The sequence below is a fragment of the Cyanistes caeruleus genome, chromosome 6 (assembly GCF_971803275.1).
Source record: "Cyanistes caeruleus chromosome 6, bCyaCae1.hap1.1, whole genome shotgun sequence".
NCBI classification, from domain to species: Eukaryota; Metazoa; Chordata; class Aves; order Passeriformes; family Paridae; genus Cyanistes; species Cyanistes caeruleus.
In genome coordinates, this window is record NC_141706.1 from 7,964,836 (window position 1) to 7,979,466 (window position 14,631).

At 37.0% G+C, this 14,631-nt stretch overlaps 1 protein-coding gene across 10 annotated transcripts in view; it reads left to right on the forward strand.

The window, feature by feature from the left end:
- INSC (INSC spindle orientation adaptor protein) overlaps window positions 1-14,631 on the forward strand; it is a 130,922-nt gene that overhangs the window by 96,616 nt on the left and 19,675 nt on the right. For all 10 annotated transcript variants that reach the window (XM_023928634.2, XM_023928633.2, XM_086895426.1 and 7 more), the window contains one exon: window positions 13,823-13,994. In XM_023928634.2, coding sequence (XP_023784402.2) covers window positions 13,823-13,994 — 172 coding nt within the window. The remainder of the gene's footprint in view (window positions 1-13,822; window positions 13,995-14,631) is intronic.

The window sequence follows — 14,631 nt, forward strand, 5'->3', positions numbered from 1 at the left end:
AATTTTGCATGTGTTCTGTAAGCTCTCAAAGCACTCCATTAGGTAATATTTGTTTATAGACTAAACTATATAGATAATGGAATATATTAATATAATGTATATATGTAAGTATTTTTATTGCTTAATATATTAATTGATATTACTTAGTTTTTTCATTAGTTACTTATTTGAGGCCTGGGAAAAGGAAATAAAGCAAAATACAAGAACTGGGATAACGTGAAATAGAGCAAAGGCGATTGAATTGTCTGCCAAGGATTTTAAAAAGTGATTCATAACATTAAATTTCAGTCTTTTTAGATTACAGCTTGAATCACCAGAATAGAATCTATCAAGTTGTGCACACCCATGTACCATCAAATGGCAAATTAAATCCACCCCATAAAACTAATACTTAATTGCTATTAATTTAAAAGTTGTCTGATTTTCAGTGTTATTGCCATTCTTGGGATGTGCACACAGTTTAAGAGCACTAAGTGAGTGTTTTTAAGGTATCTGCAGGTCTATGGTAAGATTTTACCCTTGTGCTGCTTAAGCTGTCATCAAAGCACTTTAGATGGAGACATAGAGCAATAGAATAATTTGGGCTGGAAGAGACTTTTAAAGGTTATCTAATCCAGGCCCTCTGCAGGGAGATTAAAAAAGATCGAGCGAAATAGAGGGCTAAATTGATTGTCAGTCAGCATGGAGGAAGAGATCCACACATAGGGCAAAAAGGCTTATTCAAGCATAAAATCAGGAAAGAATCTAAGCATTTTTGCCAGCTGTAGAGATCTAGGAAGAATTAAATCATCCATATTGATTATATAATCAATAAAATGATTATCACGTGGCGTTTTAAGGTCATAAAAAACAAGTGATAATTCTCTGCGTATGATCTGAAAACTTCAGGTGAGGGAAGCACAAGTTAAAAGTCAGTTTTGCCGGGCTGTTGACACATTGTGCTATGCAATAGTGGCACCCAGTGGAGGCTGGAATTACAGCAAAGTTTTGTGCTGCTCCTGGGTATGGTCTTCCCAAATCTGTCCTGTGCTCAGGAAGGCAGCAGGGGATTTGGGAAGACAGGTTTATGAGGACCAAAGCTATGCACCACTGAAACATCCTCCTAAATCAAGGCAAGCCATGTCAAATGGGCTTTTAATCCAAAAAAATTAGGTTCTCTTATCTGTTCACAACAACTTGGATTTACAACAGGAGTGTTGTAATCAACAATTATGCCTTAAGTATGTAACACCTTAACTGCACTGATTAAAGAAAACATTCTTAAACAACATCTAATGCAAGAGCATCCTTGGGAGAGTGGGGGGAAATGCCTTCTATTCCTGCTGCCCTGAGAATACTGCCTGGATAGTGACAGTATCAGCCTGAAAAGCTTGGAGAGAACACAAGGAGCAGGACGTGTACACGGGGGAAAGGAGGATCAGAAGGAAAAGCATGGCTCCTTGTTCAGTTTCAATCTGAAAAGGCTGCAAGGTGCATGAGAGATGATTTGAGAACAGGAGGAATGCCAAGTGTCAGGTAGGGAAGGAATTACTAAGGGAAAATGTCTTCAAGCTTTAAATTCAGGTAATGCTAACAGCAGCACCACTAAAAGTAAATGGGCACTAATAATAAGCTGTAAGCAGAACAACCCCTCTCAGTGTGGAGTCCTCAAAATGTTACAAAATGAATGAACTACCATTTCAACTCTGAAAATGAATTATTTACTGCCCATGCTGCTCCATGGGGAATGAGCCTACCTGCTTTTGTCATCTTCTGGTTATTGCTTTCTCAGGTGTGAGGCTATGTATTGCAGACAGTTCTGATGAACAGGGATTTGGGAATAACTGACATGTAGCGCTAGAGAGAATGGAATGAATTAATGTTCCTGCATACAAGGTGCTGTCGAGCTGAGATTTCAGTTCCTGTTATATGGTGGTCTACTCATAAGATCACAAAAATGTGATGAATGAGAATGATGATCTGAGTTCCTAGAAAATGCCCATCCTTAACTGCTTTAGCACTCTCTGCCCTCTGCATTTATTTTAGCCTTTCATTACAAGCACTGGATGCTTTGGCATTTTGTCCATGCTGGAATTATTCTAGATCTGCAAAGAGTCGCTGGATGCAGGAAAACACCTTCCAGGACTTCCTGTTGATCTGGTTATTATTCAGTCTGAAAAACACTCCATTTCTGGAGAAATGAAAATTCATTTGAATGATAATAAGTATCATTATTGTAATGGCCTATATCCACATACTATGTGGCTGTAGGTAAGTAAGTTTTTGTCTTCATTTTTATCATAGCACAGTATATGAGAGGGAAATTAAGTTACTCAGGAGTAAGAACCTCCCCCAGATGTGTAATGTGAACTTCACAGCTGATCCAAACATGATGTTTTACCACTTTCTATGCTGAAGAAGCAATTATAACAAAAGAGACGGCCAAAGAGCTTTAGAATAAGCTTACAATTTATTTTTGAGCAAAATAGTTGATTTGTTCTGAGAAAAATAATTAGAAGGCTTAAGTCACCTTTTAGTTACTAAAGATTGCTCCTGTCTCATCCTGTATCCTGGAAAAGGAACTGGGTTACAAGTCACAGGATCTCACCTAGGAAATATTCATGGATGAAGACACATGACTGACTTCCTACTCCTGTTAGTTATATTTATTTATGTATTTAAAGGTCGTGACAAATTACTTTTCTCCTCGTTGAGAAAAGGATTTTTTGATGATTTGTGCCCCAGGGAACTGGCAGTGTTAGAATTTTCCAGCCCATGGATTTCTGTGTGGCTGTATCAGATGAGGCTGAGAAACATACCCTGCACCTTTATTTTACCAACTTTGCCAGTGTATTACTGACATTGATGTTACTCTGAGTAAAAATTCTGTGTTTGCTGCTCTCCTTTGGTTCCTCTTCCCTTCAAGCTCCTTTAAACATGAAATAACACACTTACATCTGATTTTTAGCACATTCTCCTGCTAGTAGAATTTATGTATTGTATTGACCAGCAAAAATGAAGCACTTGCCACAAAATGTATGAAGGTAAGGCTCTTAGGACCTGGGGCATTGGATAAGACATTAGGACAAAGAAGTCAAATTAACCAGATCAGGACTACCAGCCCAAAAAAATAGGACAGGTAATTGAGACATACTTATGTAATTACAATTGATTTTGCTTACAGAAAAAAAACCACAAAAAACAAAAGACAAAGAATGACAATTGCTGAAAGTGGTAATGCCAAAGGAAGTGATTTTAAGTCAAGATGACACTGGATTTTTTTCCCCTTTTTTTTCTCTCTTGGTTACTAAAGAAGGTATGAGTGCTGATTTCTGATCCTTCTAGGCCTAAAAAATAGAGTAAGCCTATACCAAAAAGTAGTATTTTATGGTTCAAATAAAGAGAAAATAACTGAGAGAGGGAGATAGGAAAGGATATAACAATCAAAAACCTTTTCAGTAACATGGATAAAGATTTATAATTGAATTGAGAGATCAGTTAAAACTCATTAAAAGTTGACTGATTAGATTGTTGGTGTTTTTTCCTTTAAGAAGAATGGTTAGTGGCCAATTATTTTGAACAAAAACATTTGCACTGTCCTTAAAAATCCTTAAGGCTTTGAAATAGGTGCTTGCACTTACTTTGGCCATTCATCTTTGTAGTGACTCCTGTATTTTACTTCTGGTTTAAGTTGCTCTTCCTTAAAACTAAGGATCTAAGCCATAAGTGCCAGTAAAAGGCCAGCCAGCATCTCTGTGGCTGCTAGACAGCTTGTCCATGGTGGTTGGCAATGGAGATGACAGAGCTATTCTGCATGTTTTCTGCATTAAGAGTGGGAAGAATTAGCTTTCTCTCATGGCAAGGACCATCTAGAAGGTGGTTTGGATCTACTTTGCTTTAGAAATATCTTTGCTCAGTGATGGGACTAATGAATCTCCAGAGTTCGTGGTGAATCTTTGCAATATGGAAGTTATTTTGATGGGAAGCAATATGGAAATAAATGCTATTGGTATTTGATATGGGTGTTAATAAAAATCAAAAAGTCAAAGACAAAACCCCAAAGATTCAAACTGTTGTAGGTACACACAGAGAGCTGCTTCAAAAACTGGCAGTTCTACAAATATTTTGAAGACAAAAGCCCACGTGTTCAATACAACAACTGCTGTTTAGGTTTTTATACAGAGCTTTAGAGCAGATGTTGTGCACAGAACACCAAAATGCCTAGGCAGTCTGAGAGTGTTCATACCTGTAAAGACCTACAGTGACATTTGGGACAATATGGGATGTGGAACAGTTCTTAGCTTAACTAGGTCTAGTTGCAAGGACTTTTATTGAAGGCTCCTAATTTCACTGAAGAATGCTAAACCTTCAGTTTGTCATTAATACGACTCAGCTGCAAGGCACTTTTCACGCATTTTGGGTGAAACCAAGCCTGAGGCATGCTTCTCATTTGTGGAATGTGAGAGAACCAAGAATTCTTAGCAGACAAGAGACTCCCTTCAAGACAGTTTTAAATGAGCTTTACTAGAACATCTCTTCCTCTTATGCAGAGAGGAAAAGAAAACAGGTAAGAGAAACTACCCTGAACTTTTTGTTTGGAGGCTACTAATCTAATTATAAGCAACATGGGGGATATTTTTAAAAGTCATTTGCATTTATTGGCTACGAATTTGGTATAATTTGTTTATGTTGAATCTTGCTTTATATGGTTTACTTTCCTCATCAGACATCAGTCAAAGTAAATTTCAAAAAAATATGCTAAATTCATCTTTGGTAAAAAATATGGCAGAGACATAGCTCAGACTTTGCAGTGGCTTTTCCCTAGCAGTTGTCATCATTTCATTTCAGTGCATTCAGTGCTTTCATTACACTTTCCCAAGGGTGAGAAGGATATGACCAGGATTCTGCATGCTGCTCAGTGAAGTTGGACATATTTGTACTCTGAGACATGATGCTAATACAAATTGAATGTCCACTGTTCTTTCTTCCTTTTGTTCTTTGTCAGCTGTAGAGATGAAATATTGGAAAAATGTTTCCATTGAAATATTTTATTTACAGTCTGAGTTATTCTAGATTAGATTGCCTACCAAATGACATAGATTTTGTTTGTTAATGCTTTTGGGAATGAGGACTGCACAGGACAGTTTCAGGAGAAATTCTAGTAAATAGTTTCATTCTAGGCAAGGCTTAGAATGCCTTTTGGTCTTCAAAATGGTGTTTTCTTTCCACTGTATGCCTCGAATTTGAGTTCTTTCTAAAAGTCTGATACATTTTGATTTAAAGTTACGTTCTTTGGCCTCAAGGATTCAGTAGCTCTGGTTGCAGAGTGAGGTGTATATACCTCAGAAACCTAGCTGTCACACTTCTCTAGTATCACTGCAATTAATAATAATATCACTGCAATAAACTGTCCAATTGTGTTGTCTTTGATTCCTCTGAAACAGAACAGATCCTGGGAGCTCTCCTGGATCCAGGAGAAACCCAACACCAGTCTGTGGACACCTGCAGTGGCTCCTCTTCTGTTCTTTATGGACTGGCAGATGGCAGAATGCAGCTTGGTCATGTGAAATTTCTAGTCCAGACTTGAGATTTACAGATTTGGGGGATTCAGTTGGTTTGAAATATGGAATGAGAGTTTTTACTGCTCTGAGAAGTGAACCTTGAGTGCTAATATTTAGTACTTTGTAGTTGTTATATTCCTTCTGTCATAACATCCCTTGCATTTTTCTAAGAATGAGAAAACTGGTTTAAGGATTAGGGACAATATTAGAAAAACAGGCAGTGACTGGATGACAGAATCAGAACAGTGTTTGGAATTTTCCTAAACAACATATTTGTTTTCCCAGATCTGTGCAGCTAAAGTAAAGCAAATTGAGGCTTTATCTTTGCCATAACATAACACTTCCACATTTATCTATCCAAAATACTTGGAGAGGATCCTGGGCTATTGAAGCTGGAGTCTGCTCACTAGACAAATTCAATTTCAGCCCGTTCTGACCTGTTTTTCTGATGTGAGATCAGCTTAAGAAAAAAAGCTGAGTTGGAAATAAGATTTTGAATGCAGATTGTAATTGCCCCAGTATCAAAGTGCTGCATGGTACTAATCCTTGGATTTTCATATGTTGGAAGAACAATCTCTACTGAAAGTGTAACAAAATGTGTGGTTTTGTTCCTCCTAGTTCAAACATTAGCTTAACTCAAAATATATGTGTTTATTATAATTCATAAGAGTGGTTCTCTTTGTTGAGACCTGTTAAGGCAGCAAAGAACATTGAGTAGAAGAAAAATCAAAATTCAGCTTGTAAAAATGCTCAGTTTTCTCAATGTCTTAGGATTGTCCTTATTTCTTCTGATATAGAATCAATGTAGCAACTGTGTTTGACCAAAGATCAGCACTGGAAGGTGCTAATGGAGAGAAAAACATCTGAGATCACTTTCCCTGGTGACTCCTTGTAGACCTCTGACTGCTCATAAAGACTGTATGTGAACAGCCAATCTTAAACTTGCATTTCTTAGGCTTAAAGCAATTCTGAAATTATTTTATTGCCACTGCAGTCATAGACATAAATCAGTGTTTGCAGGAGACCCAAGGAGATTTACCTAACTGTCAGGAGAGGAACCTTGGGTCTGCTGTAGCCAATAAAGTTCTATCAATTTTCACTGATGAAAACTGCCCCTTTTTCACTTTTTTTGAATTTTTTGTTTAAATAAGGGTAGCAGTTTCCTCTGTTGTTATTACAACATGAATGGACTCTTATTGAGTTGCTCACTAAAAGTTTTACAGCTAAAGTACTGTGAGTGTTTTCATTATAAATGGGTATCATAAAACTCTATAATTTGCTTGTAAAAATTCTCTGCCAATAAAAATCTGGCACATCCAAGGTTGGTTCTGGAGCTAATTTATTTAAAATAATTTATTAAAATAATTGAACAGCCATTGTGAAGTAATGAATGTAGCAAACAATTCTATTAATGCTTGGTGCCTCATCGTGCTGTTCTTAAAAGCAACAGAAATTTTGGGAAGAGAAATATGAGTAAAGCACTGAGTCAGCTTTGGTAAGTATGTGAATTTAGACATAAAAACATTTTTCTGAGCAAGTTACTGTGTATATTTAATTCATTGCATTGTATAAATATTGTAGTGCATTTGATTAGTGTATATATGATTCAAATACTGCTGAAGTCTTGCATTTTAGAGAGTGGGTATTTTTTAGGCTAAGCTGACTGACACCATTGAAAAGAGAAATGTTTGCAGGAAAATTGTTTGCATAAGGATCTTTTTTGTTAAAGTGTTTGCAAAAACCTCATGTTTAAAAGAAATTAAAACATCCTATGCATGTCCATTTCTCACTTTCTCTACCTCTCTAAAGTAAATCTGCTTTCTACTGTGGTGTTTCCATTGACTCAGTTTGAGAATGGAGTAGGGTGGTATTTGTGCAAGTCATAATGGTATACACCTGGTCAAGAATTTTAATTCAATGAGAGAAGCTGTATGTGAAATTACAGTAATAATAACAACAGGGATTATTAAAATTATTAATTAAATCTGCAGCATAATTAAGGTTTCAAATTTTTTACTTGAACAAATCCAGAATTCTAGCAAGAAGATTGTCTTTCCTGAGAGAGGAAAGACACTATGAAGAGTTAGATTAGATGATAATGAGTGGCTGTGACCTCCATGCTGCTCTTTTTGGCTACAGACCCTTTCTCATTATCATAATAGAATAAAATTCCTCTAAAAATGTGATGTGTATGAGATTTTTTTTTCTTCATGAAGAGCTAAACCAAGAGACACTTGAAAATAAAAATCATGGTGTCATATCAAAACCTAGATGATACAAAGTAATCAAACACGTTGAAAGAGTGTCCTTGTTTTTAAATGCCAGGCACCAGGTGTTGGAGAATATATCCTCACACCATGAAGTGTCTGTGACATTATTTATTTAAAAGTAGATGACTGGAGCGTGTTTTTTTTCGGGAGCACATCTCATTTTCTGGAGTGTCCTGCTACACATAACCTGGAGCCCCTGATTGTTTATAGGACTAGTTGAGGTGGGTATTTTTCCTTTTCTCAGACTATGATCCCCCAGAATAAATAAAAATGAGGGCTATGTGAAAATGACTCCTTAATTCAGATTTCAGGTCCCAGTATCTTGTTCAGCATTCTTGTACACCACTTGACAGCTCCTCTCATCTTGTTGACAAGTCCTTTTTTGGGTCTATGTGGCTTCATTTTAATGGATTTCAGACCCCAAAATATAATGTATAAAGCCATATCCATTATTTAAAAGGAACAAACATGTACTTTCTGGAATCTGTAATGCAGGTATAGCTACCAAGAAAACCCTACAAATAGGAATAGATTCTTGCAGTTTAAAAACAAACCACTGTATCCAGCACTCAAAAATGTAGGGCACAAAAACCTGAGAAATATTTGGTGTCATGTGTTGCATAACTTCAAGAATTTAATCTTTATAAATATGTGAGCATAAATAGTTCTTCCTTATTCTTACAGGGTCCTGACTCTACAGGTAACATAGTCATTACTGGGATTGTTTGACAGAATAGGAGAAAGAAAATGTAACAAATATTGAATACAAGGGTCATTGCAAATGTCTTTTTTCTGCCCCCCAGCCACTGTGCTTGTTTGTGACCAGTGGTTTTCCCTCTGTTTTATCAATGCATCCCAATTCTGTGAACACCTGCCTGCACTACAAAGGATTTCTGCATAACTGCAAGTGAATTCCTGTGTAGTCTCTTCTCATTCCCCTTGTAGCCACTCAGTGCTTATCCTGTAGAGATGGAAGGATGTCACATTGGAGGAGTAGATCAGGAAAGCTGAGCTTATCCCTGGGTGTTTCACTATGGTTGTAGAGAGTAGTTTGAAGCAATGTAAGCTGTGATTTATCGGGAATATGTGGATGTTGCTAGGCTAGTAGCAGTGCAGTGCCTGTTTCTTTTATCAACCACAAAAACACTTTAAAATACTATCTTACCCTTCATATCAGTCCTCAATATTGAGGGAGTTCAAAGCCAGCTGTTCTCTTATCCTGGAAGTAAAGACAAAAGAGAAGTCTGGATGTCGATCTTACTGATTTTTGTCCATCCTTTCTGTAAATTGACTTATTCTCTATTATCTTTTGACAACCATTATGTACTTTTTATCTGCAACAAGCTTAGAGCATCTCTGAGCACAGAGGAACATGAATTCTGAGGTGCAGGGCTGCTTCCTCTTGGTTTCATAGGGATTGCACAGGATTTATCTTTCGACTCCTAGACAGTCCAGAGTAAGGAACTTCTCATTTCATCTTGCTCTGCACTTTCTTTCTCCCTGCAACATTGAGTTAAGGTTGCTACTCAGGCATTGCCTCATTTAATGCATCCTTCAAGCTGATATAGCCAAATGTCTTTTCTCTTATGTCTCTTACATAACAACATTCCTACATCAACTTTACACTTCTCTTTGATGGATAAACGCCAGAAAGAACAAATATCTCTTCATCAGCTCGACCACATCTGAAAGAAGGAAGTTTTAAAGGGAAGCTATAGTCAAAGCTGCTACAAACCAAAGCACAACTCACTGCTAGTTTAGATACAAAGCTACATTATTGACAGAAGTATCAAAGATAGAGCTGGGAGCTGTTCAAACTCTATTCAGCCCCACATTATTCCATATGTACAAAATGGGGCTTATAAATTGGGTGCCATGGCCACTCTTTTACAGCTTTACTTATAAAAATCATTGCAGTTTTGTTCACTGGTCACTGCTGCTGCCATGGAATTGTTGCAGTAGTTTGGATTACTTGGGATTATATTTGGGGATGTTTTAATGGCATCACTTTGTTACTATATCATCTCATTTAATTCCATTACTTGGTAACAAGTCATTAAAATAACAGTATATGGGTTTTGCTGGATGAATATGATAATCCTCCCTCCCTGTCTTCTTTCACAGTTATCCTCATCCTCATCCCATAAATTTTGATGTGCTTGAGTTTTTATCCACCTTTATATATTTGGTTTGCCCTGCTAATGTTCATGTCTTCACCCACATAGTTAACCTGTCCTGGCCTTCAGGTAGGAGGAGCATGTGTGAAAGGATAGAAGACACCCAGCTCTGATCTATCAGTTCTTGACTGTTGGGTGCAGCCTCTGCTTTTGAAATTCTTCTCTGGGAAAGCTGAGATTGTTTAAGGGGTGACCCCCTTTGTGATATTGCTTCCACATTTGCTGCCCTACCTCTAGATCTCAACATCTCCATTTTATTCTTCTGTAAAACTGCTTTGAAATTTGGTGCATCTTCTTACCAGAAGCACCCAGATTTAGGCTGATAGTGTTATCCATGGATTTGGCAGTGGAAAATCAGGTGACAGATGCCTGTAAGACTCACTAAATCACTCTGGAGATCAATTTAGAGAAGGCAAAAAAAAAAAAAGTTTTGACCAAAGTTTTACCGATATGTAGGGATCATCTGAACATTAAGTGAGCAAACAGGAATGGTAGGAAAGTCATGCTATGAGGAAAGGCCTTGAGCAGCATTTTTTACAAATGAACATGGACATTACTAAGAGGAAGGAGATGGGTCTTGGTTCCCAGAGTAGCATGATAAAACTGCCTTAAACCCCCTTATGGGAAGCAGAGAGTTAAGATTGCTGTTGTGTGTAATATTTCAAATCATGAAGTCATTAGTGTAATTCATCCCGAGTTCTGTATTGGTATCTTTAACAAATGCTTAGTTTTATTTATTTTTAGGAGGAAGGACAGGTATACTGAAAAAAGAAGACTCTTGCCCCAGAACTCATTCATTCCTGTTGTAGGAAAAAATAAATTATTTCCTTTCAGAAGACTTGATCTATGCAGTAACATGGTCACACATTTATTTTGTCACTTGGATTAAGTTTCTACAACAGGGCTATGCTCATAAGGATGTAAGTTCCTGGCATTTTTCCAGTTATCAATACTGAAATATTAGTGATCAAGCGTTTACTGAATGCCATTCCTCAAATGCAGGGGCTCCACAGCATCTTGTTGCATTCATGGAATTCATTTGTTTGCATTATCTGGCTAACTGGTTCTTTTGTATTGCCAAGGTGATGAACAGATTTGACATTTAGCTGATTACTTCACCAAAATTAAACAGAAAACAGGGCAGCCATCCAAAGTTCCTTTCAGTGCGAAACCTAATTATAAAAATGCTTTGAGCAGCAATTTCTTTTTGGATGTTAAAGTGCTTTTATTAGATTGTTCCCCTGTCATTTTAAAATTTATTGCTAGACACTTATAAATGGGGTTGCCTGTTGAAGTAGAATTATTTTATTTTCTATATTTAAGATGAGACGAAAAAATGTATGGAGCAAATTTTAGCCTGAATTTGTCAGTATTTTACATGTTTCTGAAAAGGAAGGAGACTAACTACTAGATTTCACAGACCCAAACTATGTCATTTATCTTTGTGTTGAATAAAATCCTATCTGCTTTTTTTATTCACAATTCAGCAACATACAGTTTCCAAAAACTATTACTTAGCAAATAATGAAATCAAATTTGTGATTTAAAATTTGAGTACAGCCCTTTATTTTTAGAAGCTTGTATTATTAATGTAGATTTGCACAATTACTGGTGATAGAAAAATCTAATGATGTTCTTGTACCTGTCTTTCATAAGCCATTACCTGCTCTCAAACAGCATAAAAGTACTCTTAAATCATTTCTCAGGATCATTGAATATAAGTTGGCCAAGTGAATTTTAAGCAGTAAATTTAGAGCTGAAGACTGAAGTGGGTCTTAGAATAAGTTTCTTGTGAAGTATTTTTTTAATGTCTTGGAGTATGTTTAAGTTTTCATACTGCCTGTTATTAGCATCCTTTGGATCTCAAACAAGCTGTGATCTGGGGAGATTTCAAAATGATAAAATTGTGGGGTTTTGCATATGATATTGTCTAGCACACTTTGGGTACTAAATCATCTTGTGAGGACATGGATTAATTCTTGACACTGAGATCTATTAATATACCTTGAAGCCCAGTGAATTATGTGAATCTGCTGCTTCAAGCTGGAGAATTCTGCCATAACTAGGAGGAAATATTTTGCTGTAGGTAGATTAATGTTGAAAGCTTGTCAAGAAAAAGTTTAGCATTGAAAATTTCTTCTTTCTCTTTTTGCCAGTACTAGAGCTTCTATGATAAATACCATTTGTGATCTGAGGAAAAATAGAGATACAATTTCTTTTATATTTATCTGTGTTGCTAGAGTTTCAATGATATAGTCTGTTCCCTATTAAAAACTTCATCCTAGTGAATAATCTTACAGAGAGTATTTTTTACTCCTATCTGAGAGATTTGCTTAAAATATGCAAAGTATGCTTAAAATACAGTAAATGTCAGTGATTATCAAAAAATTTAATTCATTGCAGGACGTGTAATTAAGATAACTCAACATTCTATGTTAACAAATAGAAACAAGGAGAAAAAGAGATTTGCTAAATACTAATTTGCTAAATATTTTTTGAAGATAATGGATAAGACTTAACATGGACATTGTGAAGAAGCTTTGAATTGACAGAACGCAGTCTGAGCGACAGAGCTAAGAGCAAGTGTACAACACAAATGTGGGTTTGTTTTTTGTTTGAGTGCTGAAGTACATTTCAGTACTAAGCCTTCTTAACTCCTCTTTGTATTTCTAAAGTGTCCAGAGCTGAGGGTGTTTAGCCTGGAGAAAAGGAGGCTCAGGGGAGACCTTAACATTCTCTGCAGCTCAGTGAAAGGAGGGTGGAGCAAGGTGGGAGTCAGCACAGGTCAAGAGGAAACGGCCTCAAGCTGCACCAGGGAAGGCTCAGGCTGGACATCAGGAAAAATTCTTCATGGAAAGGATTGTCAAGCTTTAGAATGTACTGCCCAAGGGAGGTGGTGCAGTCACCATGACTGCCACAGCACTGAGTGCCACGTCTGGTGTTCAGCTTTTGGTTGGACCCAGTGATCTTGGAGGTCTTTCACATCCTAAATGATCCTGTGTTCTAACTACTTGCTTGTCAAGGTGATAAGTTGTTCAGGGCTATGTTATATGGGGAGAAACACATTGCTGTAGATCTGGAAATTCACACATTGTGCCCCTGTACACAGAGAACACTCCCTTGCTGCGTTTTGCTGCTAACAATGGTCCCAATGGATGTGCCCTGTTGCTGTCTTTCATTGTGCCAGTGGGTCTCCTATAATTTAAACCTATATGTGTGTGTATGATCTGTCTGCCTGAACTGTGTAAGGACACTTCAAACACTCTACAAGCATAAACTTGTCATTTCTCATTTTTCTGTTTCCCTTTGAAGTAAGCAAGGGATGTGTGGACCTGGCTTTAATAGAAGTGCTGTGCAAGTTCATCAGGAGCACCTTTGATCCTGTGTTTGCTTTGTGACAATTTCAGGGAAAAGTGGCAAAAAAGTCTATTTAGACCTTAGTGCACACTCGGGTTTGAGTCTTGTAGTAGAGCCTGAGGCCTAGTATGAGGCAGAGTAGCAATTAACATTTGCTTATCACAGCTTATTCTTGAATTTATGTTTAACTTTAGATGTCTGTCAGAAAAAACTTTGCTGGACCAAAATCAATTTCACAGAACCATTAAGTGAGAAGGAACTGCAAGACTTTTGGCAGGACAACAAACTCATATGCTGAACTCATTTGTATTTGCTAAACTGCAACTTCCTGCAACACAAAGGCCACCAAGTTTAAGTTATTTCTGAAAATAAATTGAGTAGTTTAGTCAACGCCAAGAAAAGACAAATGGAAAACCATCTTTGGTTGCAAAAGTGCTTCCTATAGTATTTCTAACTTCTACCCATTGTTTCTCCCTAGGTTGATGGGATCCTGTGCCTGGCTGACATCCTCACTGACACCAGCCATTCTGAAGCTACTCATGCAGAAGCAGCAGCAGTAATTGCCCAGATCACATCTCCACATCTCACGTTCACTCAGCATCTCAGCAGCTTTCTGGAAAATATGGAAGAAATCGTGACAGCACTTGTCAGTAAGTTTACTACAGGACTTCTGAGTCCATTAAAAATAGCAGGTTAGGGTATGACTCTTCCATTAGAAATATTCCCTAAATAATGTTTACCATACTTTCCTTAACAAATAAAATAACAATTTTAAATTCTGAGACAGAAAATTCTGCAGTTACATAATATTTTTTACTCCAGGCTACATGTGAATAGATTTATGCATATTTGTAAAAATAATATCTGTGTGAAAATCTGTCTTAAGAGCCTCAAGAAAGACTCAGCAAAGCATCTTCTCATCTGATTTTTGTCTGTAAAAGAGGTATATTGAGAACTGCTAATCTTTATGTTGTATTTTCCAATTTGCTAGAACTCAAACTCACCACTACATCTGCATTCGTATGGTAATTCAGAGGAAAAGTAGAGTGTCATGTAATTTGTTGGTATTGTTACAAGAAAATAAAAGATCTGTCTTTCTTGTCTAGGCCCCTGATCCATGGTAAAATGAGACAAAGGTAACAGCAAGATTTTCCTTAACCTGGGTCAGTGAGAATAATTTAGAAAAACAAGATGACATTTCTCATTGCTAAAGAGAGGAATATCTTATTTCTGGCACTGTGTTCTCTCCCTCTCAAATACCAGAAACTTTCATTCAAGCATTTTCAT